Source organism: Cloeon dipterum, chromosome 2 (genome assembly GCF_949628265.1).
Source record: "Cloeon dipterum chromosome 2, ieCloDipt1.1, whole genome shotgun sequence".
NCBI classification, from domain to species: Eukaryota; Metazoa; Arthropoda; class Insecta; order Ephemeroptera; family Baetidae; genus Cloeon; species Cloeon dipterum.
In genome coordinates this window covers 19,737,252-19,764,709 of record NC_088787.1, presented here as the reverse complement: position 1 = coordinate 19,764,709, position 27,458 = coordinate 19,737,252, and the positions used below count along the sequence as shown (strand labels likewise).

Below are 27,458 nucleotides of genomic sequence, written 5' to 3'. Positions count from 1 at the left end.
GTTACAGTCCAGGTGTCATGACAAGCTGCATAGCTCGCGGGGGACTTTTCGTTTTATATTATTTACTGCCTGTCCTCCATGCGAAAATGGTGAGTCAAGCTTCTGAATTGTGCACCAGAGCTGGTTTCATTTATATTAAATCGGTTAATTTAAAAACTGCTGCAGAAGTAATTGAATACTATTATTTCAACTGGCTAGCTTCACTTGAATTGACTCTTGAGCCGCTCATCTAGTAGCTTTGGATTATTTAACAGCTTAAATTAAATCTGTTAGACTAGTGCTTAAAAATTAAAGTACCATTGTTTAGATTTTCAATCCTAATACACTCAGTACATGTCCTTCATTGCAAAACTTTTTAACAGAGTGACTTGGGTCTGAACATACATCACACGGAAGTGATAGCCAATTACATGGCTTTCACCAAATTGCAAAGGGTGCAGAACCTGCGAACGATTGATGGATTGTTCCAAGACGTGTTTGATTCGAGGTTGTAAATTTTAATAGTTTCAGTGACTTCTTATTTTTCAGGCTAATTTTTTGCTCAGATTATTGGACAGCTCTTACACGGTAGACGAAGTTCAAGACATTCTGTACAGTTTGAGGAAACTGCTGAAGGGAGAGTTGGAATCTGGGCTGATGGACGTGAATCACATGAACGTGCTGATGTTGCAGCAGCTGTTCTCCCAAGCAGAAAACTGGCATTTGAAACTTGAGATTAACCTGTCAGAACTGCAAAATAGGTTAATTTCTTAGCTTGTTCCTTGTTGTCCATCCTTAAATGAAATTATATATTTCGAAAGGTCTCTGTTAGAAGTGGTTAAAGAAATAGATCAGAATGGATTTGCGCCACAGGAGAATAGAATGAAAAAGTCTGATGACCCAAACGATCCAGTTGGCTTACTGCAATTAGAAATCAAAAAGCTCAACCGGGATATAAGAAACAATGAAGATGAAATTGAAACACTCAAATCAAAAGTAACCAAGATCTTATCTTACAAAAAGGGAACCCTGGGCTTGTTTCACTCTCTGACATGCAAAATGCGTTCACTTTTGTGATGATTACATTATAAGCGGACAACCAGCACACCAGTCCAAGTTTGCAAGTAGTTAAAGACTTGTCATTTTTTTGTGAAACTTTAAAATCAATTTAAAAATATAATTTTTGGAAAAATTATGATGATTTTTGGTATGAAGTCCTCTTGTCAAGATATATTTATATCGATTGAAGAAAATTTTCATAGTTTAAATTGTATAATTAAAACTTATTTTTCTTAATATATTAAATTTTTTGTTATTTTATTATAATATCATAAATTTATATTTTGATTAAATTGAATTTTATATTAAAATATTTGATTCATTGCCAAAAAATATTACTGCTGTTGTTTAAAAGTGACCACAAATAGTTTTAATGAAAATATTTTGATTTATTGAGGAGCAATAAAAGCCATAATTTTTACTGTTCATATTAATTTCTCCTTATTTCATGAATGTGCATGTACGCGTTCGTGGCAAACAAATAATTACAAACGGAACGTACACTCAGGGTTCTCTTTGTTAAGTTGCTGGAATTAATTAAAGAAAAAACCAATCTTTATAGCTGGCTGAGCAAGAAAAAGAATTTATTAATTTTGGAAATGCCCGTCATCTGGATACTCGCAAGGAAGAAAAAAATCCAGAAGAGCAGAAAAATGTAGTTGTGGAAGTATGTGTAGCTTTATTATTATATATCTAAGAGCCCTTTTTGATATCACTTTAATTTTTAATTTAAATATAGCTGCAGGAAAAAATTAAAGAGCTGGAGGAAGAAATCAAGAATGCTGACAAAAACAAAGATATTTTGGTTTCAAGTGAGTACCAGGACCACAAATCAACAAAGGAAACGCTCCTGCAGACACAAAGTCAACTTAAACTTGCTGAACTGGTGGGCATTCTAAAATAAAAAATTAAAAATGAAGCTGATTAAATTTTCAAATTTCAGGAGCTTGAACGAAAGTTTAAGGAGACAACTGCATTTATTAACATGAAAAAACTTCTAGACAGCAAAAACGAACAGATAAAAATTTTGAGAAAAAAATTGGAAAATTTAGAGGAGCATTCTGGCAAGACGGATTTAATCGAGGAATCTGAAAATGATGAAAGTTCAGAAAAATCAACGGACGCGGATGAATAATTTTTCAGATATTTCACTTTCTTGGCAAAAGATTATTGGGGTTTTCAGTTGTACAGAAATAATTTTTGGATTTATTCTTCATTTATTTTTATTATTGTGTGGTTATATTTCTCATAATATTTTTTAGTTATTCTTTACCAAATAAAAACAATAATCGTTTAATAAAACATTAGGCTCCTTGTGCAAAAATTATCTAAAATTGCTAAAATGTTTAATTGTTATCGATAAAATAAAATATTATATTATTATGGATATATTATGTAAAATATTAATTGAATTGTTTCTTTGAAAATAAGTATTTAGATGAGTCAGAAAAGCTGAAGTCACCAAGCAACTATTTTCTCGCTTTAAGGTTGGATTCAAAAGCCTGTTTGAAAAACCTGTGTGTGGTAATCTACAACATAATAATTGAAAATGGATTAATGAAGTATCAAGTAGGTTCGTAAGTTGTACAAGGCTGGCGAGTTAATCGCGCCGTATCAGCAATTCTCTTATTCTTCAGTCGATAGATGGCGCTGAGCAACAAAACCACAGCTCCAGACAAGGAATAGGAGGGCCACTCCACTCTTTTCAATAACTTTACCTTTTATTGTTCGCTAATTCGATTTTAATTTCCACTGTGAAGATGGTGGTTTTCATTTGACATTGGTGGCCTTCCGTTTTGAGTCCGTAGTCGACGAGAATCATTACCGAAACTCGCTGAAAGGTGTGTATGCGCGTCTGCAATCAATGACAGTACTGCTACTGCCATTTACACAGCAGATCAACACAAAACATTATCGTTGCGTCATTTAAACGAGTGCTTATCCCTGTGACGATCTAATGCAGACACGCTATTAGTGTTCAATGGCATTACTTTCAATCAGCAGTAGAGGGAAATTTGCACAAATGGCAGTGATTAAAATCGCAGTTTAAGGTCATTCGACAATCTAAAATTTGATTTGCAGCACATTTAATCCGAAAACAGCCTGTAACTTTTGAAATTTTGTGGTATTTTTACTCACGATGCAGTTTTTGCGCTCTTGTCTGACAGTCAATAATATTTTCAGTGTGTGTTGGATCATCAAAGAAGAAATGTCTTTGGTCGAAGGCGTCGGCGATGAAGTGACCCATTTTTTCATCGCCCTAATAGTTGTCGGACTTGCTCTGATTGCTTGGTGGTCAACTAATATTTCAGACACCCCTTTGGTCCGGACAGTCTTGGTTTTAGAGCGAAGGAGAGTGGAGGTCAATGGGTTTTTAATTAACAAAATGGATCCGTATTGAAATAAATTTTAAATTCTATATTACAGACGGCATCCCCACGAAACGACACACAAAGTCGAACACCGCCTAATATAACGAGCGCCACAGAAGCACCAAGTAGTCCAGAAGAAAGTCCAGAGCCAGAAGCTGCTGATGGTGTTTCGAGTTCTCCAATCACAAATAATGAGGAACCAAAAGAGGATAATGAGGTGACGCCAACCACCACAAGCACAGAAAGCACTCCGCAGCCTGAGCTCCGGTCGGAGGTCAGACGACGATGCCTCGATGCTGTGGAAAATAAAAATAGCCAATCCAATAACCACATGTAGGCGGAAATGGCTCATATTCAGGTCTAAAAATAATTTTAACCTAATCAGCAGCTCAGACGATTCTGGTGAGGTGTGCATAGAGGATGAAATCACTACTGGAAGTATTAGAATCAGACTCAAGTACCTCAACGATGAACAGAAATTGGTGCAAGGCAGACTTGCCGAGCCCCTCGGGGATTTCAAAAGGTTCGTTTAACTAAATAGGAAAATCCTACCAGCAATTAAGTAGGAAACCCCTCATATCCTCTAAATTTTCAAATGCAAAAAAATTCATTAAAATTTATCGATCATGGATTTTTAATTGGTTTCCATTTGGTTCCCCAAATTTAAACCTTTGAAAGCTACCATGGGGTGCTCAGTAAACGCTTGATGTGCCCATGATATTGTCTCTTACTACCTGTAACTACCTGTACTTTTAAGGTCAAACCAGGGCCGACTTGCACATATTCTGAATAATCTCATCTTGGCCGTTTTTAACGGTGTGCAAATCTTGCTGATGGAACCAATAGAGAACCCGTCAGGCGTCGGTGAAGTGGCTACATATTGAAATTTATTAATATCGGTCCTCAAAGGGCTACCCTGACGCCAGAGTTCAATTTCTTACTTGTTCTTATGTTCTTGTCTGACCTCAGGTGTGAGCCACATCATGCTTTGAGGCTATAAATTGACTGATTGTGCAATTTTTATTTTCTTGCTATTCACTTGATCTTAAAAATGTCCATTTTTCAACCTTTGACCCTCCATTTTTCGAAAACTGCAGGTTTCTCCATCCTAAAAAGAAGAATGCTTCTAAAAAATTTGGTTAACGACTCTTGCTCTAAAATTTTCCAATTCTTTGTTTCAAAGGAGACATTTCGATCTGGAGCTGAGCGCAAACAAACTGGTGCGTCTCATCTTCAACGGGCAAGTGCTGGCGAGGGACGGTGCGTCGCTTGAAGAAAACGGCCTATTCGACAACTGCGTGATCCACTGCCTGGTGCACCAGCCTCGGAACCCGAGCAGCAACAATAATACGAGCTCAACCGAGAGCAACAATTCGGTGCCCAGGGAGGAGCAGCAGCAGAATTCGAACGAGGGCAACCGGCTGGACAGACTGGATTTGGGCACGTTGCTGTTCGTGCTGCTGTCCATCCTGCTGGGCCTGGCCTGGTACGGCAGGTGCATCTACTCGCAATACTTCACGAACACTGCCTCTGTGACGTTGATCGGGCTGACTGGTCTGCTGGCCGTCTCCTTCGTCGGATACATGATGCCAGACCAGGATTTTGTGCGATAGGAAGGCGCGCAAGTCTTGATTGATTTCCAATTGTGATTCCAGGTTATTTATTTGACTTGATTATTATTTGTTAAATTATTTCGTTCTGAAAACTGTCCAGAAGATTAGGATTTTTTAGTTCTAATACTATAATGAAGTGTGTTAAAGATGTATAATAATAATAAAGTTCTATTAAAGTTGAATTGTTTTAATTGAGATACCTTGCTTGTTTTCCAATTCAATGACATTCCTCAAATGAAACCGTATCAAATAATTGAATTTAAGAGGTTAGTGCAGACAGGCTTTTTCGACGATTCTTTGCAGTTAATACTACTAGTAATAATATTTTCATTTTGAGGGCTTAAACAGTATAGGAGCGTGTGAAATTAGTTTTCCTTTTGCAATTATTTAAAATTTTTGACCTTCCATTCCTTGCTGTTCGTCTACAGGAGAATAATGATGCCATCGTTATATCAATTTCATTTATAATAAGTTTTTCAGGAGAAATGGGATTTACAATTTTATTAAGAATTAATTATAAAAATGCTGCTTTATGTAAGGAACATACCACTATAATTAAGCGAGTAAAATTATTCCTGCAACATTACAAAGAAACGGTTTCCTTAAGCTGATATTTAAAGCGGCAAATTTGCAATAAATTTGGTGTGCAGTCTTTGCCGCCTTTCCTTTTCGTGACAATCAAGAGCGACCAGCACACAGACTCGCACATTCCTGTGCATACTTTGTTATGTTGGCACTTCTATTACATAGGTGCGCCATGTTGATTTGGTCTTCTGTAGCAAAAATATTACTGAGGAGGCCATATTGAGGACACTCTGTAAAACACCGATTTGAATATTCTCGTTTCGTTGTGGATTTCGACGTTGTTTTATAAGTTTTGAGATGAAACAGTTGACAGTTGGCCGCAGATAATTGATTTCCGTGGGTGTGTTTCGAAACTGATTGGGACGCCGTTTCCAATGAGTTGAGTGCCTCGCGATCCAGTTCCTGAAACAACGCAGTGTTTTCGAACGCGATAGACGGCACACAACACGCCGTTCGAGAGTCAAGAAACGTGAGTATTTCAGTGCTTTCCTAGCTGAAAATCAGCCTTCACCTACCGTCATGTGCCGGGCGAGCACAAAACGCGAGGTTTTGCGGCCGAAACGAGGCGCCAGCACTTTGCCGATTGCATCTAAACAAAAACACGCACGAACGGTGCATCCGCTGCATTCCTTGTTTGTTTTCTCTTGGCTAGGTCATGGCGTCAAATTGCCTCTTAGCCGCTGATTTCCTGTCTTCGACTAATTCCTAAGTGAAGCTGTCACGGAATTTTGACATCATTATTCTCATTATTTATTTGTATCTCCGTCATTTAATTCACGCGCACTTCAAATCGACCCGGAAAACTATGTTGACATGCAAGGCCATTAATGACAATGGCATCAGTTCGTTTTGATCCTATTTCAATTTAACGCCTACGGATTCAACGCCCTTTCTTTCTGTTGCTGAGACTGTGTGACTGTATTGACATACAAACTATACAAACACAGCTCTTGAGCCACCCTCGAGTGTCAAGAAGGCCCCTAAATGTTGAAAAAATATGCCCTTAATACAAACTCTCTTATGGCGACATGCGCGAAAAAATTAATATTGATAAATAATAGTTTTAAATGGACTAGCTGTGTATGCTTTTCGTCATTTATGATGTGGTTGCAAATGGTAAAAATACATACGTGGGGTTTTCTATATTTATGTTAATTTTTTCAATTAAGCAAGAGTATGGAGCTTTTACGGTATGTTTCACTAGCTAACTTGAAAACATTAAATTATTGCAATCGTGAATTTATTAAAGGACAAGCGTGACAGTCACGTGCAAGATAAATGGATTGAACTGCTTAACTCATTTACTGCTTGCTCATTACCTACATAATATTTGATACGTACACAGAAAAAATGATGGCAGTTCCGCTTAGAGGGAGCGATATATTTTAAAACACTGCACAGCTGGAAAAACGTTGACTTTGATATTATTTAGCAATTCACGTTTGAAATGTTAATTTGTTGACAACACGTCATAATATATTATTGTGTTGATTGAGCATAAATACGTATTGAATATTTATGTAGACTATTAATATTTGCTAATTTGAAACGTGTAAAGCGGTGTATTACAAATAAATTTGTTGTTTTACTTAAAACAACAATCAACCAATGAGTGAGCTAATTTCTCGCCTAAGATCTGTACGCATTTTCACACCTAAACTAATTGATAATTTTTAAATAATTTGTGTCAGAATAATATAAATCTATAGTTTTATTTGAAATGGTTAAAATGTGGTTTTTATGTATCTAATTACTTTATATTGTGGAAAAGGTTCTGCTGGATAGCAGATCAAATTGAATTGTGAAGCATTTTAAATGAACGCTTTCTTTTCAATCTACATGATATTTTAACTAGTCTAAATTGACCCCTAGGACCTAGGGGCTGGAGGTTACAGCAGAAACCTATTTTTTTATAAAATTTATGTCCAAGTTTTAAATAAAAGTCATGGTCTAATTGCTTTCAAAGAAATTAAATTTTGGATATTTTTTGCCACCCTGACAATTAATCCAAAGTAAAAGCTGGTAAAGAACACCTTTCTTGAATGCCACATAGCGGAAAGGCTCACGTAAACAGTCAGATAAACCAGGAGTGCAATGTAGAGGTCAAACTGTTTTCAAAACATGGTGCCGGCTGAAATCATTGGAGACTCGAACAACACTGATTTCAGTTTACTCAGGATGGACTTGCGGGGCCAAAGGACCTACCCGAGTCACCACGGGACGTAATCACTGATTTCGGACGGAGAAAAAGGCCTCTGAGCAAGCTGTAGTGCCATAAAAAGAAGCCAGAATGATTTGGAGGGTGTTGATTCTTTTCGCCGTGATGCAAGGTACGAGGTCTCAGCTTTCACGCTTCTCCAGTGGCTAATCTGTTTCTTCGTTTGTGTTTAGCAATCGCGTGCCACGAGATCAAATCCAACAAAACGGTGATGTGCGAAATGTTCAGCAAGTCCAATCAGACGTCGCAGTGCGACGACCCGAGAACATGCACTAAGCAGGCGCCGTGCCCCAGCTCGGATCAGGAGCAGCACTGCTTTGCCCTGTGGAAGATAAACGAGGAAGGTGTCACCTCGGTCGAGATGAAGGTTTGTCGCCGTTTTTTCACACCCAGCATGACTCTGAACATACCCTTTTTGCCCTCTTAGGGTTGTTTCCTGCACAACATGGACTGCGCCAAACAGGTCAAGTGCGTGACCAGCGAGAAAGTGAAGGACGGACTCTTCTTCTGCTGCTGCACCGGCGACTTGTGCAACAGCAATTTTGAATATGTCCCGCCGGTGACTGAGAAACCAACTATTCAGAGTGCGTCTCACTTTTTGTTTGCTAAAATGGAATGGGATTTTTTTCCTCCGCGTTTGATTTTCTTTTGGATACAAAAATAGAGTGAATTACGCCATGTATGACTTTAGAGCCGCATTGAAGGACGGTCTAAATGGCATATGATACCAGAGAAACGCCTTAAAAACCGCGGTGCAGTTAAGATATTTCTCTATTTTTTTATGAAATTAAACATTAAATTTTAAACTTGATTGAATGCTGATACTTAATTTTGCCGCTATAATTCTTCCGATGTGATGAATATATTCACGATAATTTGGCTGAAACGGTCTTCAGGCAGCCCCAAACGGTTATAAATTAGACGATAAATGTTTGATAATTTCCAACGCTTACAAAAATTCTGGTTATAACCGGTTAAGTGTAAATTTTGTCTGTTTTTTCCCCAAATCAAGGAAATTATGTATATAAACTTAATGTAAGTCTTATTGGGGCCTCAAAATATAATTAAATTTCTCCACTCAAAATTAATTCAAATTTTGTCAGATAAAATTCATTGAAAATTTTATTTAAATTTTTGCCCATATTTACCAAAAATTAAAAAAATGCGGAAAATTCGTGTTTTACTAGTATTTAGTTGCAAACTAAGATTTCTTAATCGTTTTGATAAATTGTAAAGATTTAGTTTTTTCAGCTTCTGAGTATGAGGCCGATGACCGTGAGAACGAGAAAGTTTTCTTAATCGTGAGCGTGAGCCTGTTCACCTTTTCTGCGTTTGCCCTCATCATCTTCACTGCCTATCGCTATCGAAAGATGAGAAGTTTCAACCAGGTACGCATTGAATTAACTCTGCACCATCTCAAACTCATGCGGCTTTTTCTGTTCTATCAATCATCTGTCAAAATGTACTCTTCTGTTAGTTGAAAGTAATTCTTCGATTTCGTTTTCAGCAGTTCATTGAGAACGATATTCAGGTTATTACTTTTTAAGCAATTCTAGAACGAACCCCTTTACTCTATCTCTCTTATCGCCATGAATTGCTGGCCGTGTGGCCGATTAACCATTTAATCCCTGACATTTTTTTCTTAACAACGCTCGATTCCTTAAATTTTGTATCTCTCTAGCTCCCCACGCAACCCCGTAGCTCAAAATCCTAGCACTCTCCCGCCCCACCTCGCCCCCATACATACCAGTATGCTCACTTTTGCCGTTTGAACCACATTTTAATTTTTTCACTAGAATACGACTCCTGCTGACATTCGTGCGTATTTCAGTTGCCAACACATGATCCAAACCCCATACCCCCGTCTCCAGCCGCTGGTCTGCGACCAATCCAGCTCCTGGAAATCAAAGCCAGAGGAAGGTTTGGCGCTGTTTGGAAGGCCCAGTACAGAAGCGATGCAGTTGTCGCTGTCAAAATTTTCCCAATCCAGGACAAGCTCAGCTGGGTGACAGAGCAGGAAATCTTCAAGTTGCCGCACATGGATGTAAGCTTCCGTTTGATGTAAATTATGGAGATTTTAGGTTTGAATTACCTTAGTTAAACTCGAACTTTCTTTTCTTGAATTATTGGATATTTTATTATAATCCGTCAGTTTGTTAAAATTTAAAGGCTGTGTAAATAAAATGGGCCGACAATTTTTCATTTGAGTTGGTTTTTTAATATAATATTATTAAAATTCGGTTTTAATTTAAAATTTAAAAATTATAATTTATTTTAAAACGATACAATATTCTCATTTGCAACCCCAATAAATAACTCTTTGATCTCAGCATGAAAACATTCTGAGCTTTTACGGAGCGGAGAGGCGCGGTGACAACCTGCAAGCCGAGTTTTGGCTGATCACAGCGTACCACGAGCGGGGCTCGCTTTGCGAATTCCTGAAGACATCAGTGGTGTCCTGGCCGGAGCTGTGCCGCATCGCTGAGAGCATGGCGCGCGGCCTGATGCACCTGCACGAGGAGATGGCCGGCAGTAGGGAACAGGGGCGCAAGCCATCTGTTGCTCACCGCGACTTCAAGTCTAAGAACGTGCTGCTGAAAAGCGACCTAACCGCGTGCATTGCTGACTTTGGGCTGGCGCTCATCTTCCAGCCAGGCAAGCCGTGCGGCGACACGCACGGCCAGGTCGGCACCCGCCGTTACATGGCCCCGGAGGTGCTCGAAGGCGCCATCAACTTCTCCCGCGACGCCTTCCTCCGCATCGACATGTATGCGTGTGGCCTCGTCCTATGGGAGCTCGTGTCCAGATGCACTGCGCAGGACGGCCCCATTCCTGAACACATGCTGCCGTTCGAGGAGGAGGTTGGTCAGCATCCTTCGCTTGAAGACATGCAGGAAGCTGTAGTGCACAAAAAGATGAGGCCAGCCATTAGGGAAACTTGGAAACAGCATTCGGTGAGTATTTTCCTGATAAATGAAAAATTTCAAAATTCTAAAGATCAAGGACTTGTTACCGCGATATAATTTGAGTTTTTGCCCTTCCTTCTGAACCATAATAAACTCTCTGCTGGCTAATTTTGGGTTTTTCCTCCTCAGGGATTGGTTGCCCTGAGTGAGACGATGGAAGAATGCTGGGACCACGACGCGGAAGCGCGGCTGTCGGCGTCATGTGTGATGGAGCGGGTGGCGCAGGAGGCGCGGATGCTGCCACTTGGCAACAACAACATCTGCTCGATAGGTGGCAACCACATGCAGTTGCAGCAGACGGCCACTCTGATAGACTGCAAGGAATCTTCCATGTAGTGCTTCTGCCGGCGGCAAGCCCGCGTCGTGTGGCGCCACTCGGAGATTGACGTGTCTGTCTCAGGTGATGGGAGGACTATGGAGCTGCCATATTTGAAAGACGATTTCATCTAAAGTTCCGGCCCAACACAGGGTTTACTCCATTACTCTTTGTTGATTGTATTTGCAGGTATCAACCAGTGTCTTGGTTGCATTATAGACTTCCTAGGTTTTTATTTTTGTATCCTCAGGTTTGTCCGTAACGTGAATATTTTTTTTTCATTTGTATCCGTGAGAAAAGACAGTCTTAGTTACTTACACTCAGTTATGCACAAGATGACGAATGTCACGATTGATTTTTGTGTGTGGTGAACCACAGGAATCCATTGATTGGGCTGCATGATCGCATCAGATTCAAGTGTACCTAATTAACTGTAAATTAGTGTCATTGTGCATTTGACGTCCTGGACATCGATCGATTCGTTTCTCACTGATTTCATTGTCCAATCCAATCTGCCATTATGATAGTTTCAAAGCGTATTAATTTTATTATCGATTGGAATCTTCTTTTTTCACTGCCATTGTAAATCGTAGCACACATTATACACTCTCTCCCATGGAAGAAATTAATTTTCCTCAGACCCACATCCGCGTTTCGACCCCTTATCTTTTTTTATATTTTAATTTTTACTTTGATTTGAATGCGTTTTCAGTTTGATCTCTAGGAAAGAAGATGATCCGTTTTGTGACGCGCGAGTCAGTGTTTTATCTCGAAATCTATGGTGCTGGGTCTTGAACCTTTTTGTAGTTGTTTCTCAGCGTTGTTGAGTGGAAGCAAATTCGCAGCTCCTGCAGCCTTCCCATATGCAATTGCCACTTTTTGGAATTCGCCTTTTTTCAAAAGAGAAATGGACAAGAAAATAAAACACGAATACCAATCCAATTTTGCAAACTGAAAACAGATTTGATGTTCCTACCCCCCTTTTAAATACCTCACTGTATCGAATGGTTTTTGGAATTGAGACTTTGCCAAAAAGTACCTCCAGTTTTATCCATGCCATTATGACCTACTGTATTTAAGAATTCAAGCAAGCAAGCAAACACGTACACACAAACAAAACGCAGAAGCAAAGTCCCAACTCCACCGCAATTATAGAAAATATGTATTTCATTCCGCCATACAGACTGCCTCATGTATATTTATTAATGATACTACTGTCTTTAAATTTTTATTTTGTTGATTCGATAGAGAAGGACATTCACACACACATACATACACACACACATACACATGACATGATGTAAACAAACAGAGAAACTTCCTCATGAATTGAGCTGCTATATTAAGGAGGAGAATTAATTATTATTATTATTATTATATATATAAAGATAGGTGTTGTTCGATTTGGAAGAAGTAATGCCTATAATAGATTTATCGGCTGCTGCTTTTGTAAATATTTTTACCTTGTAGAGATTCGCTGTAAGTGTCATGCAATATGTATGTACTCATGAAGCACTAAGGAAACACAGCTTACATGAGTCGGACGGTCCGGTCCGCGCCGACTCTTAACAACAACAAACAGAAAACAACTCAAAAGATCGCAAAAGAAAGAAAGAAAGTCCCTCTCCCGATTTTGGCTTAATAATATTGCTCAATGGCTGTAATTTTTACAAAGGAATTTTTGTATCAAACAACTCAGCAAAACTGAAATTTTATAACAGTGTACCTTGAATTACTGAATATTGTAATATATTATTATTTGGGCGCCAACTGTTAAGAATGACCTGAATTTTTAAGTAATTCCAACTTAACTACCTGTCTATACACCGAGAGTACTTATTTTTAGTGTACAGTTTTTACGGTTCAACGCACTACCTTTTTAATTATCAGTTGTGAGCACCGGTTTTAGCACATTTGAGTCAAAATTCGGAACTAGAGGCACAATCTGTAGCAGGCAGCTCAAATTCAAAGAAGGCAGCTGTTGAAAATCGCTGGAAACCCACCAACCCACCCACCAAACCGATTTACTTGACGACTAAAGGCTCATTATAGCTAGACACAAAATCGAATAGCCAGCAATTTTATTAACCGATTGATTCTGCGCACTTGTTAAATTATCTCTGGAGTCTGAAATATCATATTTGACTTTGTCAATCGTTTCCTGAAAGTTAAATTAGGTTAGGCAAACCGATCCGTTGGTTGACAATTCGAAATTACGTTCAGAAAATTGGTCCAAATGTTAAAAATCGTTTCTTAAGTGGTTTTTTATTTTAACCTTGCCTAAAAAACGCTGGCAAGCAATCTGAGATGGCAGGCTGGGTAATTCGTTCAAATATTTTTTGTATCACGAATCTATCTATAATTCGCCTGGAAAAACATTGATTTTTAAATGGTCCTATCCTCATGTTTTAAGACAAAATTGGACAATTTTCAGGAAAATAAAAATCCGATTGAAAAAAATTAAAATTTGAACAAGTCTTCCGAATTCGGCCCTCAAGAATCGATTGGCACTGTCAAAAATGAAATTCCAGTGCTAGTATAAGTATTCAATCTCGAGTCTCGGTATCGCTCGTGGAAAACAAACCGAAATCCAAATGATTCCAAGAATTTCCAAGCTTTAAACAGTGCAAAATCGACCTCAGTTTTCTGGCTTTGAACTCGGTGTGATTTTGGTTGAGTGCTTGAAGCAGAGGGATACCGAGCCCGACGTGGTAGCAATGCATCATCTGTGTTTCCTTGAGAACTTTCCACTGACACGACACTCACACAAACACACGACACGACCGAGATACATTTGTCAATCTGGGTGTTTTTGATAACAGTTGTTGTTATTGATTTGATGGCACTCTTTTGAAAAAATCATTTGAAATGCAAATGAAGACTGCATTTTGTACCCCATTATAAGATGTGGCCCTCTTTTTGCTAAACTCATGTATGAAATACCGCGTTTGAGGAACTGTAAGAATACGAATTGACTCGTAGACTTGAGTAGGGCAAGATTATACTCGCGAAAAAACATCTCCTTAGCAGCTGAGCTTTTTCAAATCGAAGACAAGATTCGATCTGATCTCGGAATTAAATTTGCTGCTCCTTTGAGAAAGCTCGTCAGAAAGAAGTGCTTTAAAGTAGCCACACTCATGTTAAATTAACAAGCAAACAAACACACAACTACATTACAAAGAAAAAGATTAACGTTAATGAAAAATGCATGCGTAATGTGAAAAAAGTGTTAAGTGTAAATACCGGTAAATACGAGATGAATTACTACCCAAGGTACAAGAAATGTGCGCCACAGAATGATAGTTAAAGCAGTACGCAGCAAGTGTTGACAAATAGCATAAAAAAATAATGCCGGCGCGGCTCCAACTATTGTAGAGGCAAAAAGTTAAAAATACAAAGGAAGGCGAGTTTCACTGTTTTTGTAACTGCAACGTTTGTTGGCCCACAAAGAAAGCCAATACGAATTTGTACCTTGCATAAAAATGGGATTCCATCGCATACACACACACACACACACACATCTGTACACATACAGACAAATTTTTTTAGAGCGGCGGCAGTTAAAAATCTACAACGCAAATAGCCCGATTTGTATGATACAGCAGCAACATAATAATAAAATGTAATAGTGACTTTTTCAAAAATGCTTTTGTAAGGTAAATTAAGAGAGGACGCCCCTTTTATTAAAGGAAATTATATATTGATAACTCACTCACTCACACACAACACAGTAATTAGTTTTGCTTACAATTTCTATAGTGTGAATGCGCCGTTTTGTCTTTTCTTGGACTTTTTGACGCGAGAGTGCGATTAACGATAACCGAAATATTTTAAACGACCGCGTACACTTGCTGTAGTCGAATGTTAGCAATTTTGAAAAAGAAGAGAAAAATCCCGATGGAAAACCGCCCTCCCCTGTTTTGTTGAGACGTCTAGAAGTGCGCAGCGTGCAAAATGCGAAAGATATATTTTTATCTCTTTTATTTTATATTAAAAAGCAAACGCATACACGTGGATTATTTTTACTTGGATATTTTAATAAACGTAGCTAAAGTTGTGAACGTTTGTCAACAAACAAAAGAGAACGTCGGCTGGACCCTTGCATTAAAACTAAATAAATATATATTCTATACTCGTACACACTCACACTGATCGAATATTGAATATTCTGGTGACCATGCAATATTGAAAACTCGAAGCAGAATTATTGGCCTTTTTGAAAACCAAATAAATTTCAAACTCCGAGCACACGCTCTCGGACACGATTTATATATCTCTGTGGTTGTTCTCTTTGGAGCTATCAAAGCATTTTTGTCTCTCTGATTGATTGCAGAAATTTTATTGACTCTCAGCTCACTTGACTAAACAAAAAGAGCAAACGTTGCCTAGAAATAAACGAACGATCCAGTAATCGGGAACCCGAATTTTTCGCGGCTTTGTTGTTGATGTATATTGTGTTTTAAAGAAAAAAATACGCTCTAATTCGTCGAATGACTATGCAAAATGAAGGAGGAGAAAAGAAATCATGCAACTCTTTATAAACTTGATGCTGTATTCTGGGAAACATTGTTATATACGCGCGTTTTATTTACCTTCTTGTATACTAATTAACATAAATAATATAAACATTAATTTCAGTGTATCCAGAACATACAACATGACTCTTTTTTAAGTACTGTATTACATTTAAATATACAAAAATATATATTATCTGCACTATGTCTTGATGTATGTAATTATTATATGACATATTAGTCTTTATGATGATTTTCTGGATATTTTCATGAATGATAATAAAAAATCGCTATAATTATATAGTCAACTCGAAGTCTTTCATTTCCCCCCTAAAAAAATTACTGATTTATACTGAATTTTTATTGAAGAAATTTAATTGAGGAATTAGAAAAATTAAATCTGGCCTGATCTTCATATATATTTTCATATCAAAATAATTACCTTTTTTTAAGACGTCTATTATTTTTAAACTACTTTAGTAACTACACCCCTTTATTCTAGAGGGTAACTTCAAATTAATTTTTAGAATTTGGAAAACCAGTAAATAGAGATAAAAAATTTGTTATTTCATGGGCGATGCTCTTTGAAATGTCCAAAATATCTACAGTTTTAAATGGGGTATATTTTTGCCTCTATTAAATTCAACAGTTTACAAACAGAGACATAAATTATTCTCCCCAATATTTTTGGGATGTTAAACAAAACTCAATTTTCTTAAATATTCAAATATGTATTTTCGTGAGTACTCTAGGACAAGTTTTGCAGAAAAAGATAATTATGGAAAAAATAGCAAAATTGTTTATTTATCTTTTTATGTCCATAGATTTTTATAATTTATTATAGTTATATTTTCTATAGTAATTAAAAATTTATAGATATTAGCCATTGAAGTGGAACAATTGAAGTTTGAAAAGTTGGCATCAATAACTAAATAAGCATCTATTCTGCGTAACTTTTGCGGAGAAACGCACTATAAATTAATCCCCTTAACTCTTAAGCCTTTTTATAATTTATTGCAAAGAGAAAATAAGAACAGCCTGAATCTTCGAAAACAATAAAACATTTATTCAGCGTTTTTTTCGTTTCATACAAAAGTATTCAATCAACCGCACTTGCCTTAAAATGCTTACATGCTTAAAACAACAACTTATTTCTGAAGGTGTAGGCAGAATACCAAACAACAACGGCCAGGGCGGCGGCCATGAACTCAGAGTTGACCCATGGGCCATTGTAAGCGCCAGGGTGGTTTAGCGTCACGCTGACCAGGGGCTTGACAGAACTGACGTCCTCGCCGTTGCGAATGGCCTTGCGCAGCGTGGTGTAGCCTTCCTCGTCAAACAGGTTCACGTTGAAGTTGCCGGTGCGGGCCTTCTTAACCTCCTCAGTCCAGCTGACCTTTTATCGTGAAACAAAAATGACTTCAATGTTTGTGACAGTGGAAAATAAACTTTTACAAAAAAAAAACAATGAACTATATGTATATTGGAACATAATGGAAAAACGCCAATCAACCATGGGATTTCTGATAATTGCAGGGGTTTCCAATTATTCAACTAGTTCCATTCATAAAGTTTTAATTTAAATAATGCAACCGGCATATGGTAGGGTGGAATTTAAATGTCTACGCCCTTTACATTAATACCTTTTTGGTCTTTTAAAATTCCTCGCGGAAATCACACACGAGCTCATTTCGAGAAATTCCCCCAATCTTTCAAAATAATTTATACCTGGTAACGATTGTCGTCGCTGGTCCTGGCCGCAGTCAAGATTTTTCCATTGACCTCGGCGTACAGGGGCAGACCTTTGATGGCGTTTGAGCATTTAAGAGAAATTTCTGCAATATAGGCGATGTTGGTCAGCACAGTGGCATCCTGGGTGGTGTAGGTAGTGGTGGTCACCTCCGGTTTCCCACAGGAATCGGCCCTGGCGCAGGAAAAGGCGCAGACGGCCAGCAGGACCGACACAACAACAATTCGGGTTCCAGCCATTTTTGTCCAACGTGGAATCGCCGTCTGCCAGCCCACCAGTCAAGTCAGTGTCAGCCGAACCGACGGCAGCGCCACAGCCGTGTGGTTCGTGGAAGCGGTTAGGGTTCAGCTACCTGGCGCTACGATCGCTTCATTTGTTGACAATTCATCAGCTGAACCGGCGCCACAACCAAAATACAAACATTTTTCGACCAATTTCTTTAGAAAAAGATGGCAAGCTCGGCTAAAATGGGCAAGAAAGTGATTTCACAGAATGAACTGCGGCGAATCATGAACGAGCAGAAGAAAAAGCTGACGCAATCGGTCAAGAAAATCGAATCGCCCCTTGCAAAATATCCTTTTCTTAACTTCTCCAGTTTGCTCTAATTTTTGTGTCACGCTTTTCCTTAACTCCTAAGCACGTACTCGGCCAGGGGCCAACTGAGCTGCATTTTGTGCGACGCGCCTGTTAAAAATGAAGGCCTCTGGACGGCTCACCTGGCAAGCAAGGAGCACCTGGCCAACATCGCTGCCGCCAAGAGGAAAAAGGCCGAGGCCGAGAAAAGGACAGCTCCCCCCGCAACCTTTGCCGTTCCCCCGGAGAAAAAGGTGAAAAGTAAGTAATATTAGTGGGTTTATCCCTTTTGTATTGTAAATTAATGTCGTGATCAAAGCCGGCGCTCCAGCGGTCGCCGCTTCATCCAGTGCCATTCCCGCAGACTTTTTTGATTCGGACACGAAACCCGTCGCTATCAAAGTGGAGAAGCAGGAGAGAATGGAAGCACTCCAAAAGGTCAAGGAAGACAACATTGAATCCACGAAAAAGAATACAGGTTTCTGCGCTGGTTATTTTACTCAGCAATCATTGATTTGATTTTATTTCAGTTTTAAAATCACCACAGAGTAGCTCAGAAGCGCCGGAAGACCCGAAGGAAGTGCTTCCTGAAGGATTTTTCGACGACCCTAAACTTGACGCTAAGGTGCATTAATTAATATTTCTCTAAATAAAGTCTGACAAATGGTACTAATGTTTTCTAATTTGCAGGTGCGAAACGTCGAATACAGAGACCCTGTGGAGGAGGAGTGGGAGAAGTTCATGAAAACAATGAAGGAAGAGTCTGAGCAGTCGCACCAAATCATCCAGGACGACCAGGAAGAGTCGACGGCCGAGCGACAGTTGGAGGAAATCGACGAGCAGATGAGGAATTGGTCCAGGTATCTGACTTGCTGCTTATTTTATTTTGTTGGTATATTTACCGTGTGATTTGCAGAGTGTTGGATTTGGAGAAGAAAAAGGAAGAGGTGGATATTAAAACAGCGGCGGCCGATAGCATCAAGAAGGAACACTCAAGTGACTCAGAAAGCGACGTAGATGAAGATTTTGATGAGTTTTTGGACTGGAGATCCAAACATTCATGAGCAATGCTAATTAATAAATACAATGGAATAATTGTTAGGAAAATATCACTTTTGTTTCTTTTAAAGCATAATTCTGCAAAACAATTTTCGCTGATAGGATTTCCTTGTTTAGTTCATAGTTAATTATAGTTCAATCATCATACAACTTCTACAATGATCTAAATGAGACATTTTCAAAGAGAAACATTATGGTCGTGGTGTCCGCTTTAAAACTTAGCAGATTATTTCCCCTCATAACTTTTGACCTATACTTTTTGGTAATTTTTAATTTAGTTGAAAAATCTAATTTTCCAACTTTCAGTTAAGATATAATAAAAATTGAATCTATGCAAATATTAAATTCAGGTTTTCCAGCAGAACTATGTGTGAGCTCATCAACATAATAATATAAAATCAGAATGGGTGGATCACTGGTAACAATTATTGCCCTCAATCCTATAAAAACTCCCTTCTATAATTTTAGAAGTAAATAAAAACATTTTAGGTATATCGGAAAATGAAACAGAATGAGCCTTTCACGCTGGACAAATTTTTATTTCCAAAGAGTGTGAAGATATTATATAATTATGTCAGCATCGTCATCGTGTGTTAGTCGATGACGCGTGACATTAATCGGACAGTACAAGAAATATGTCGTAATATATTTAATATGGTAATCATGTATATGTATAGTTTGTAATGTATAGTATATAATATATCAGCTAGCTATTTTTTCCAATATCCATGTCGATAGAGAGCATTACACATGTAGTTAGCATTAGAAATACACGCACGTGGTTAGTACTTGCAGTAGAAAAATCTACTCGCTACCACCATACAATTACAAAGAATGAATCGAATCAAACACTTGTCTCGGCCTCCGCGGGGGCTGCTGCGCCCCCTGTGCGAAAAGGTGGACAGTTTTGCATCTCTTCCCCTTGATACAAAAATGCAGACTTTTTCGGCGGGCGGCACCTTTTCCTTCTGCCTAAACAAACACTTGCCTTGCTGAAGAGGACCTACTTAATTGAGAATCATAATCAAGTGTGAGTTTTGAGCTTATACATTAAAATGGAAATGTGTGTCGGTGAGTGAGTGAGTTGTACGTCGATTCAAATCGTGAGATTTTGTGTGTTTAAAGCCATCATTATACAATTTTCGCGCACTTTATGATATAATATCTTTTCATCTCTTATTTTGGTTTCGAACTACTTGTCTGCCGTTTGTGATTCGTTGGATTAACTGTTGTGTCTTTAGCATTATATGAGAAAGGTTAGCTGAATCGAAAGAGAGGAGTCGCGGAGGAGGAGGAGGAGGAGGAGGAGGGAAAACTTGTTTTTTATCAATCATCGCAATTAGTACAATAATTGGTCGTGTGCTGCTACCGTACACAGTGCGCTGCCCTTCACCCCATTGCTTTCTCTTCTTACGAAAATGTCCAGATTCTATTTTTTTCTGGCCAACCGGCCCGCGGGGCTCGCAACCAGGGACGCGCTCGGGGCCCCGAGTGACGGGGAATAGTCGCGGGCCACGTCTTCCCCAAGAGTGACGCCGGACTGTTCGGCCAGCCGCCTTAAAATTACGAGGTTCCGCCTAAGGTTACAAGAAATAGAGGTCGCGTGTGTTGTGTGTGTTCGTGTGAGACAACAAGGGTGCGTTCAATGAGTGTTTATTTAGTTAAATCGCTTAATATAATTAGAGAGATGCCTTCTCAACACCTAGGTGCACGTACGCGTGTGTCGTGTGTGTTGTGTGTGTGTGAGTGAGTGAGTGTGTGAGTGTAATTTTTATCCTTTAGCCATTAATACAACGTGTGTTAATTAGAGAAAAAGGTAATCGGTGGGGGCGTTCAGCTGCAAAGCGCGTTAATTCTTAATAATGCGTCGGCCGCGTCCATTGTTGCGAGAGTTTTGCCGGGCCGGTCGGCGGGCGGCCGAATTCCGAAAGCCAAGGGGTGCGTGTCACTTTACACCTACGTTAATACATTCAAAGATAAGTTGTGCTCAGCTATCACATTAATATCGTAGCTAATTATAAATATCAAGAGCTTGAAACTTTTCGCTTCTTTTTCCGCAAACAAAGTGTCGATCGTGAAACTCTCCATCGTGTGTGGAAGTAAGGTTGACGTTATTATTAGTTATACTTAAAAGTTTTTCATAGATTTTATCTAAAATATCACTTATTGTAGCAGCAGGATTATTTGATACTCGTGTGTAAATTTTAAGTATGAAAAGGCTACTATGCTGTCAGCGGCCGAAGCGGAGCTACCGTAGTTTTATATTTTTTATGAGAAAGAGACTTGTCCATGTTTAGTGTTCAAGGATGATGGCACACACAAACTGATGAGCTCAACCCAAAATCGTCAGCGGTGAAGGGAACTCAAAATGCTGATATTGCGTTTTTAAAAATTTGATTATCATTTCATCGTCAACGAGGCACGGAATCATCAAAATCATGTGTTTTTGCGCGTTCATGCACACACGACCATGCTCTTTTTTGTTTAGATTTTTGTGCTACATACACAATCTTTTCGTTTTTGGTCAAGTCTCGCTTGGTACTTGTTTAGGTCATTTTTTAATCTTTAATTTACAATAATGTAACTGGACGTTGTGCTGAAGAAGAGAGGACGCAAAAAATCAATCAGTGAGGAAAAACCGGCACGCAAAAACTGAAAACAATCGAGTGCGCAGCAGTTTTGTTTTCATCCCATCATCGAGAGGAGCAAAGAAGCGCGTGAGGAGAGAGAAAGAGAGAGAGAGAGAAATAGAGCAATAATCAACGTTATAGCAGGAGTAGAGCAGGCGCGTCGCCTTTGCTAGAGATTTATTCCGTATTCCAGAGATCTCCTATGTTGTCTACCGTTTACAACGCCAAATACATTATTTTTCCTGTTCTTCCAGAGGAAGAGGAGGTATTATTTGATTCATTTTTTTTTAATTACCGGGGGCGGGGCCGGAAAAGAACTGCTACACGAGATTCCTTAAACGTCATCTGCGGAATCGCTCTTAAATATTAATTACTCGGTTAATTAATTACTGATTGCTGCGGTTAATTACTTGGTTCAATTGTTTCTCTATGCTCCTTTTCTTGCTAAACAACTTTCTGCTCTTCAATCTCAAATTCTGATCGATTAATAAATTTAATTAACTGCACAAGTAGATATAATTGAAATGCAATTAAGTATTTTTTACCTCCAGTACATCTAAACTGCAAAGAGAAAGAGAGAGTGTGTGTTGTAGTTTCAGAGAGTATCTCTGCTCTTAAATTTGCAAATCGGATTTTGTTTTTTTGAACTTGGCTGCTTCGGACCTAGACCTCCTGCTTCTCGGGCTGGTTCGGCTGGGTTGGAGGGGTCATCTCAACGGTTACGGTGCCCACCGGGTGATGGTTGGTGTCGACGTGCTCCTCCGCGATCTTCTTCTCCTTGGGTGACTTCGGCGTTGACCCGTTGCTTCCCCCACTGCCCCGCCGAGAGCCTGCACAACGCCAACACACAATCAGCACATACGAGAATCGGGACCAAAATGCCAGTAAAAAGACTGATTGAAAAAGCGGATGCGTTAAAATGATGCGGCAGCAGCAAATCAAAATCATTAGAATATTCTTTTTTTTTAACAAATTCACAGTGCTCCGTAGGAAATTTGAAAATGTTTAACACCCTAATTTCGGAATATTTTAATTAATTTGTTGCTTAATCCAATCAACAACAGAGGAGCAGAAAAAAATGACAAAACACGATCATAAATAATTATAGCATGCCTAAAAGTCGAGTCACAATAAAGCACAGGAAATCTTGCACGCCTATAGTTAAGCTAGTTATGCAACCGGCTCAACATCTATGTGCTGCAAAAAGCCTAGTTCTCTCCCGGCACGCCCGGCACACACAATCTAATGGTAACTTTCGACTTTTCAGATGGAAACTTTTCTCTTTTGAGAATCAAGACTGCCCTTTTTCTGATTCCAGCTAATTTTTCCCTTTTGCAACGCAACTCGAGCTGCGGAAGCCAGCAAGACAAGTGGCTTTTACGATGGCCGTAAAGCGAGAAAAATGTAATCTATTGGTTTGCCGCGGCAGATAACTTTTACGAGCAGCCGAAAATTAATACACTTTGCGCCTGGCTGATGAATTTCGCCACTTTGATTCCTGCATGACTCGAAATCTGCGGGAAGTCCTCCTGTGGCAGAAGCTCTTACTACTGATGTGTTTGATGGGGACTGCGGCAAGTGTGGACAGGGAGAGTGCTTCTTCCTGATTCTTTTAACATTGCATACGATTTATTCCAAGGCATTAAAAATTGTTTCTAATTAAAATCATGAACTTTTCATAACAACTACAAATAAGTTAAAATTAAATTGCAACCCGATCGAAGGTTCGACATATTTAAGCTTAAATGTTCCTTTTTTGGGTTTGTTAAATAATGAATAATTATATTACTTAACTCATTGCATACACTGTAACACAACTCAAGAGAAGAGAAGAAATTTTTTGTTTTCACGATAGTCAGTTTTCAAGTGAGATATAGGTTTTTGCACACATTTATAGCGCTATCACAAGAACGAGCTCGTCACAAGAACAAAAACCTGAACACTGTTTGAGCTCTTCTAAAGCAACAAAAGGTTTAAATATATGCGAGCCTGTACGTTTTTGGTTTAATCTTTAGGTCGAAATAGTTAATTACTTTAATATGCAAGGCTGAATGGACCAATTTCGATTTTTACAGCCTATCTAGATAGTAATTCTAAAAAGAAAATGAACTACAAAACAGCTGAAAACCTACACGCGCAGCCCTAGAAATATGAAAATCCAATGTAATTCGAATTCATCGTTAATTTTCAATGCGTTGTACGATCCAGCATGCAAATTTCACCAATTCAAAATATTTTTCTTAATAAATCAAGTTTATGCTTCTGTTTATAGTTGATTTTGACGTCTATCTGAGAAAATGAGGTTTGTTTAAGTAAAATATTAATCTCCACATGTCCCCAACAAAATCGATTTTCCCAAGCATATTTTAGGGGAAATTTGTGAAGTGTGTGTCGGTGTGAAAAGTCTGGTCGTCGGCGAGCATGCAGAGCTGATGTTGTGAGCGCACGCTAGCAATTATGCAAAGGCGAAGTAATGGCGCGTGCGAACCGAAGTCGCCGTCATTGCGGCACAAGCACCTGTCAATGCGATAATAATGCACTCGGCTCGTTTAAAGCCGCAGTCTGTGCGATATTTATGTAGTGGTTCGGGTTGGAAGTTGGAATGCAGCAATAACAGGTGGATCGATTAGCGCAACGACCCGAGGCGAGCGGCTTGTTTGCAGCTTTGTGCGCATTTTCAGCCGGAAGGACAGACACGGACGGTGTGTGTTGTAGTTTGAATGCAAAGTGTTAGCCGCGAGAGAGGCGAATCAAAGAAGTATACCAAGTGACAGGCTGACGGCTACTTTGTTGAAAAGGGACGAGGAAGCAGTGTCGTGAGAGAAAAATTGATCGTGAATGGACCAGAGGGGATAAAGTGATACACGTGCTAGAGAAAAATTTGACAACTTGGTTTTATATTGAGGTAGCAAATTTCAATAATCTTGGTAACCCCGCGAACTCTTCCAATTTAAAAGCATTTTTTTGCATCAGACATGTAAATGTTGATGGAATTAGAGGAAAATGATTCGTACTTTTGTATAATTACGGAGCCAAACAATGGGAACTTATTATTGTTATTAATTAATGAAATTTATTTTTAACTTTAAATGAGTATTTAACTTGAAATTTTAAAATTTCATTGTTTTTTTTGGCCTAAAGTGACCTCAATGAAAAAATCAATAAGTTTTTAGAAAGTAAAAAACTATCCATCAATCGATTCGTCTGGTCGAGAGGAATCTACACTCGAAAATTTATACAGTTGATCTAAAATCGAAAGTTTTGGACTGTAGGTGGTGGTCCAAGAAATCATCACAAAAGAGTTCACGTTTGATGATAAAAATTGCTTTTAGTTTCGAACCTCGTGTGGAGGTTTCCTTGTAAAGAAGCAGGATATAAATTTCAAATTTTGAAATAATTCTGAAGTTGTGTCATCTAAAAGGTCAGGTAGTTTGATTACAGGCTATATTAATCACAAAATCGTGAGATTCTCATTCCGATTTTTACTTAACCCAAGAATTTATTTATTTCCTGAGAGTATCCGTTAAAGTTTTCACCCTAAATATAATAAATCCCACATTGTAAAATCTTAACATTCACGATCAACGAAAAGACATTCTAAACACGAATATCTGAGGTGTGCAGCAGAAGAGAGACATGCTTGTTGTCGACATGCAAGAAACAGGCACTACACAGCCTACGTTCCACATTTAGTGGCACATTGAACGGAGGCCAAACATGAAAATTCAAGAGGGCGATAGAGAGAGAATTGGGTTCGCACAAAAGAGAAAGAACGGAAGGAAAGGATCAGAGTTCAGTATACAAAAGGATGTGAGTGAGTGAGTGAATGAATGAACGACTCTGCGCAGATGAACTTCTCCACTAGAGATGGACGGAAAGAAAGAAGATAGTTAGCAAAGGGGGTGCAGTTCGGGATTTATACCGACTGAAAGAGATGGTGCAGCGGAAGAGCTACTTTCAGAGGAAATAAGAAAGAGAGATATAGAACTATTTATATTTCAGTTTACTTGCGTGCCCTGGGAAGAGGGAAAGGGGCAGATGAAAAACGTATTTTTTTGCTGCGCGGGATCGTATTTTGGAAATTTGCTCCGTGTCAGCAGACGCAATTTCCTCACCTGGCCTGGTTCTCTTTTTTTCTATACGAGCACGTTCTCGTAACGCAATCACCTGAGGACCATGCTGATATCAAGATTTATATCATTGCGTGCCTTACGAGCGTAACTTGCGCCTGGCTTTATTGGAAGTAAAAAATATCAGTTCTGTTAATAGGAAGCGAAAGTTGAAGAGAAAAGTCTCCTGAGAAGAGTTGCAAGCTTAACTGGAACAGTATGGTCCATTGTTAAAAATCTTTTATTTTTAAACAAACTCTTAATTTCCGAGCTAATTCGTGTCTTCATTATTATTTAAAAATTACTTGCCGTGTCGATTTTCCCCTTTCCTATAGCCAGTTAGAATTTAGTGCCTCGATATCTTTACTGAAACGAGCGCATAGCTGGGAGATCTTAAACGGCAATTTCTGACTCGAGAAACGCCCGTATCCAGGAAGTAAGCTGGGCAAAATCCAGGCGCAGGTGTGCCGAGGGTCGCAGAACTTTGCAAACCGCAGCACAGGTAATAGTGGGCAAAAACTTCGCCGTTTTGCTGCAACGCCCGAGCATATTTGATGATGCCAATTTTCAGGGACACAAGTGAACAGTTAAGCTAACAGTTCACAGAAGGGAAACAAGTTTGTAGTGGCTCGAGCCGAATTGTATGCAATGTCCAGCACGATTGACAGACTTGGGAATTTTAGTCGGCCGGCTTTTTTATCCTAGCACTGAAGAATATTCCTGAATTTAAACGGTGCATTGATTGGGCCAAATCTGAACACGTTGGACCTAAAGATCCAACTTTATCGGTGAAATGGATCAATTGGAAAATTTCCTAGTGTTCAAAGCCGGCAACAGATGGCGCCACAATTCTATTAGAATTTTCTGATAAAGCGCGATTTCAGATTCAATCCTGCTGCTGAACATTCTTGACTTGCTGAAAACCAAGTATTTTTGACGCCAAAATGCTTATTGATACAGGGTTGGATCTGGATCACAGCGCCAGAAGATGGCGCCTCCTTTTGGCGGCTTTGAACGTTAACAATTGCAATTTTTTCTTAATCTGTCAAACATTACTGATTGACTTAAAAACTTGAAATTGCTTCAATGTAAAATTTTTCAACCCTGAGTTTATTTTTATTTCCTGTCTCATATCAAATTGGTCCAAAATACTAAACAATTTAATAAAACTTAAAAATTATTCTTGGACACGGTCTTATAGGCAAAAAACGACTAAAATTCTCTAGCCTTGCGGTTGGAGACTCATTGAGTACGGAAACACTGCATTAAATTGAAAAAGAAAAGCGTGTGGAGGTGTCAGTTAGTTGAAATTTTTTTTGCTGCGTCTGATTATGGGACGTCCTGCGAGGATGCTCACCGGCCAATGGAACACCCCTGAGCTTAGGAGGTCATTGCGTAGATGTAATGGTTGTGGTGGTGGTAGTGTTAGGAGGGTGGTTAGCGGCGTTGCCTGAAGCGTGCACACGTGCGGAAGCCGATGACGTCATGACAATTGAGTTACCCGTCGGTGAGTTGGCCGGCCGCAGCGAGGTCATGCTGGCGTGTCTGCTGGGCGCGCCACGCACGCTGCCCCGGCTCGCGCGCCGCTCCAGGTTGCCGCCGTGCAGCAGCTTGCTGTCCAGCAGCGACACGTTCATCAGCCGCGGGTTTGGCGTGTTGAAGATGGTCCTGTTCTCGCCGCGCCACCGAGCCCTGCAACCCGCAACACACGCATG

At 39.2% G+C, this 27,458-nt stretch overlaps 6 protein-coding genes across 11 annotated transcripts in view; 4 read left to right on the top strand and 2 right to left on the bottom strand.

Annotated features, from left to right (window-relative positions):
* Window positions 1-17: 17 nt before the first annotated feature.
* On the top strand, window positions 18-2,439 carry LOC135936533 (leucine zipper transcription factor-like protein 1). Its single transcript, XM_065479376.1, has 7 exons — window positions 18-89; window positions 363-487; window positions 546-740; window positions 801-975; window positions 1,601-1,705; window positions 1,778-1,924; window positions 1,982-2,439. The coding sequence occupies exons 1-7, from the start codon at window positions 18-20 to the stop codon at window positions 2,171-2,173; spliced, it is 1,011 nt and encodes a 336-aa protein (XP_065335448.1). The 3' UTR covers window positions 2,174-2,439.
* A 241-nt stretch (window positions 2,440-2,680) lies between these two features.
* LOC135936540 (transmembrane and ubiquitin-like domain-containing protein 1) lies at window positions 2,681-5,220 on the top strand. 3 transcript variants are annotated; one of them, XM_065479389.1, is made up of 5 exons: window positions 2,681-2,879; window positions 3,223-3,400; window positions 3,466-3,743; window positions 3,799-3,933; window positions 4,594-5,220. In XM_065479389.1, exons 2-5 carry the CDS (start codon window positions 3,248-3,250, stop codon window positions 5,021-5,023), a joined length of 996 nt encoding a protein of 331 aa, XP_065335461.1. In that variant the 5' UTR covers window positions 2,681-2,879; window positions 3,223-3,247; the 3' UTR covers window positions 5,024-5,220. The 3 variants fall into 3 exon arrangements, with proteins under 3 accessions (XP_065335461.1, XP_065335459.1, XP_065335460.1); XM_065479387.1 differs by having other exon boundaries at window positions 3,796-3,933; XM_065479388.1 differs by lacking the exon at window positions 2,681-2,879 and adding an exon at window positions 2,971-3,163 and having other exon boundaries at window positions 3,796-3,933.
* A 544-nt stretch (window positions 5,221-5,764) lies between these two features.
* On the top strand, window positions 5,765-14,457 carry LOC135935031 (activin receptor type-2A-like). Of its 3 annotated transcripts, none has more exons than XM_065477081.1 (8): window positions 5,765-6,077; window positions 7,786-7,938; window positions 8,000-8,193; window positions 8,254-8,410; window positions 9,069-9,214; window positions 9,658-9,870; window positions 10,157-10,780; window positions 10,922-14,457. In XM_065477081.1, the coding sequence occupies exons 2-8, from the start codon at window positions 7,899-7,901 to the stop codon at window positions 11,126-11,128; spliced, it is 1,581 nt and encodes a 526-aa protein (XP_065333153.1). In that variant the 5' UTR covers window positions 5,765-6,077; window positions 7,786-7,898; the 3' UTR covers window positions 11,129-14,457. The 3 variants fall into 3 exon arrangements, with proteins under 3 accessions (XP_065333153.1, XP_065333154.1, XP_065333152.1); XM_065477082.1 differs by having other exon boundaries at window positions 5,766-6,077; window positions 7,777-7,938; window positions 9,078-9,214; XM_065477080.1 differs by having other exon boundaries at window positions 5,766-6,077; window positions 7,777-7,938.
* Window positions 14,458-16,665: 2,208 nt separating this feature from the next.
* On the bottom strand, window positions 16,666-17,662 carry Tapdelta (Translocon-associated protein delta). The gene is made up of 2 exons (XM_065479417.1): window positions 17,351-17,662; window positions 16,666-17,018 (listed from the first exon to the last, which is right to left on the bottom strand). Exons 1-2 carry the CDS (start codon window positions 17,609-17,611, stop codon window positions 16,758-16,760), a joined length of 522 nt encoding a protein of 173 aa, XP_065335489.1. The 5' UTR covers window positions 17,612-17,662; the 3' UTR covers window positions 16,666-16,757.
* Window positions 17,663-17,718: 56 nt separating this feature from the next.
* LOC135936557 (zinc finger protein 830) lies at window positions 17,719-19,054 on the top strand. Its single transcript, XM_065479416.1, has 6 exons — window positions 17,719-17,943; window positions 18,013-18,206; window positions 18,265-18,423; window positions 18,476-18,570; window positions 18,636-18,805; window positions 18,862-19,054. Exons 1-6 carry the CDS (start codon window positions 17,822-17,824, stop codon window positions 19,007-19,009), a joined length of 888 nt encoding a protein of 295 aa, XP_065335488.1. The 5' UTR covers window positions 17,719-17,821; the 3' UTR covers window positions 19,010-19,054.
* A 468-nt stretch (window positions 19,055-19,522) lies between these two features.
* jus (julius seizure) overlaps window positions 19,523-27,458 on the bottom strand; it is a 61,553-nt gene continuing 53,617 nt past the window's right edge. The window contains exons 5-6 of one of the 2 annotated variants that reach the window (XM_065477612.1): window positions 27,245-27,435; window positions 19,523-22,464 (exon numbers count right to left, since the gene is read on the bottom strand). In XM_065477612.1, coding sequence (XP_065333684.1) covers window positions 22,298-22,464; window positions 27,245-27,435 — 358 coding nt within the window. In that variant the 3' untranslated portion in view covers window positions 19,523-22,297. Of the gene's footprint in view, window positions 22,465-27,100; window positions 27,436-27,458 lie in introns of both variants that reach the window. The other variant, XM_065477613.1, reaches the window with a different exon arrangement.

Bases quoted from the DNA above. Each gene is read 5' to 3' on its own strand.
- LOC135936540 (XM_065479387.1), top strand. From the start codon at position 3,248: ATGTCTTTGGTCGAAGGCGTCGGCGATGAAGTGACCCATTTTTTCATC. The intron at 3,744-3,795 runs GTAGGCGGAAAT...TAACCTAATCAG, and splicing joins AGCCAATCCAATAACCACAT to CAGCTCAGACGATTCTGGTG. The intron at 3,934-4,593 runs GTTCGTTTAACT...TTTGTTTCAAAG, and splicing joins CCCCTCGGGGATTTCAAAAG to GAGACATTTCGATCTGGAGC.
- LOC135935031 (XM_065477081.1), top strand. From the start codon at position 7,899: ATGATTTGGAGGGTGTTGATTCTTTTCGCCGTGATGCAAG. The intron at 7,939-7,999 runs GTACGAGGTCTC...GTTTGTGTTTAG, and splicing joins TCTTTTCGCCGTGATGCAAG to CAATCGCGTGCCACGAGATC. The intron at 10,781-10,921 runs GTGAGTATTTTC...TTTCCTCCTCAG, and splicing joins AAACTTGGAAACAGCATTCG to GGATTGGTTGCCCTGAGTGA.
- Tapdelta (XM_065479417.1), bottom strand. From the start codon at position 17,611: ATGGCTGGAACCCGAATTGTTGTTGTGTCGGTCCTGCTGGCCGTCTGC. The intron at 17,019-17,350 runs GTATAAATTATT...TCACGATAAAAG, and splicing joins GCGACGACAATCGTTACCAG to GTCAGCTGGACTGAGGAGGT.
- LOC135936533 (XM_065479376.1), top strand. From the start codon at position 18: ATGACAAGCTGCATAGCTCGCGGGGGACTTTTCGTTTTATATTATTTA. The intron at 90-362 runs GTGAGTCAAGCT...ACTTTTTAACAG, and splicing joins CTGTCCTCCATGCGAAAATG to AGTGACTTGGGTCTGAACAT. The intron at 976-1,600 runs GTAACCAAGATC...CAATCTTTATAG, and splicing joins TTGAAACACTCAAATCAAAA to CTGGCTGAGCAAGAAAAAGA.
- LOC135936557 (XM_065479416.1), top strand. From the start codon at position 17,822: ATGGCAAGCTCGGCTAAAATGGGCAAGAAAGTGATTTCACAGAATGAA. The intron at 17,944-18,012 runs ATATCCTTTTCT...ACTCCTAAGCAC, and splicing joins ATCGAATCGCCCCTTGCAAA to GTACTCGGCCAGGGGCCAAC. The intron at 18,571-18,635 runs GTGCATTAATTA...TCTAATTTGCAG, and splicing joins ACCCTAAACTTGACGCTAAG to GTGCGAAACGTCGAATACAG.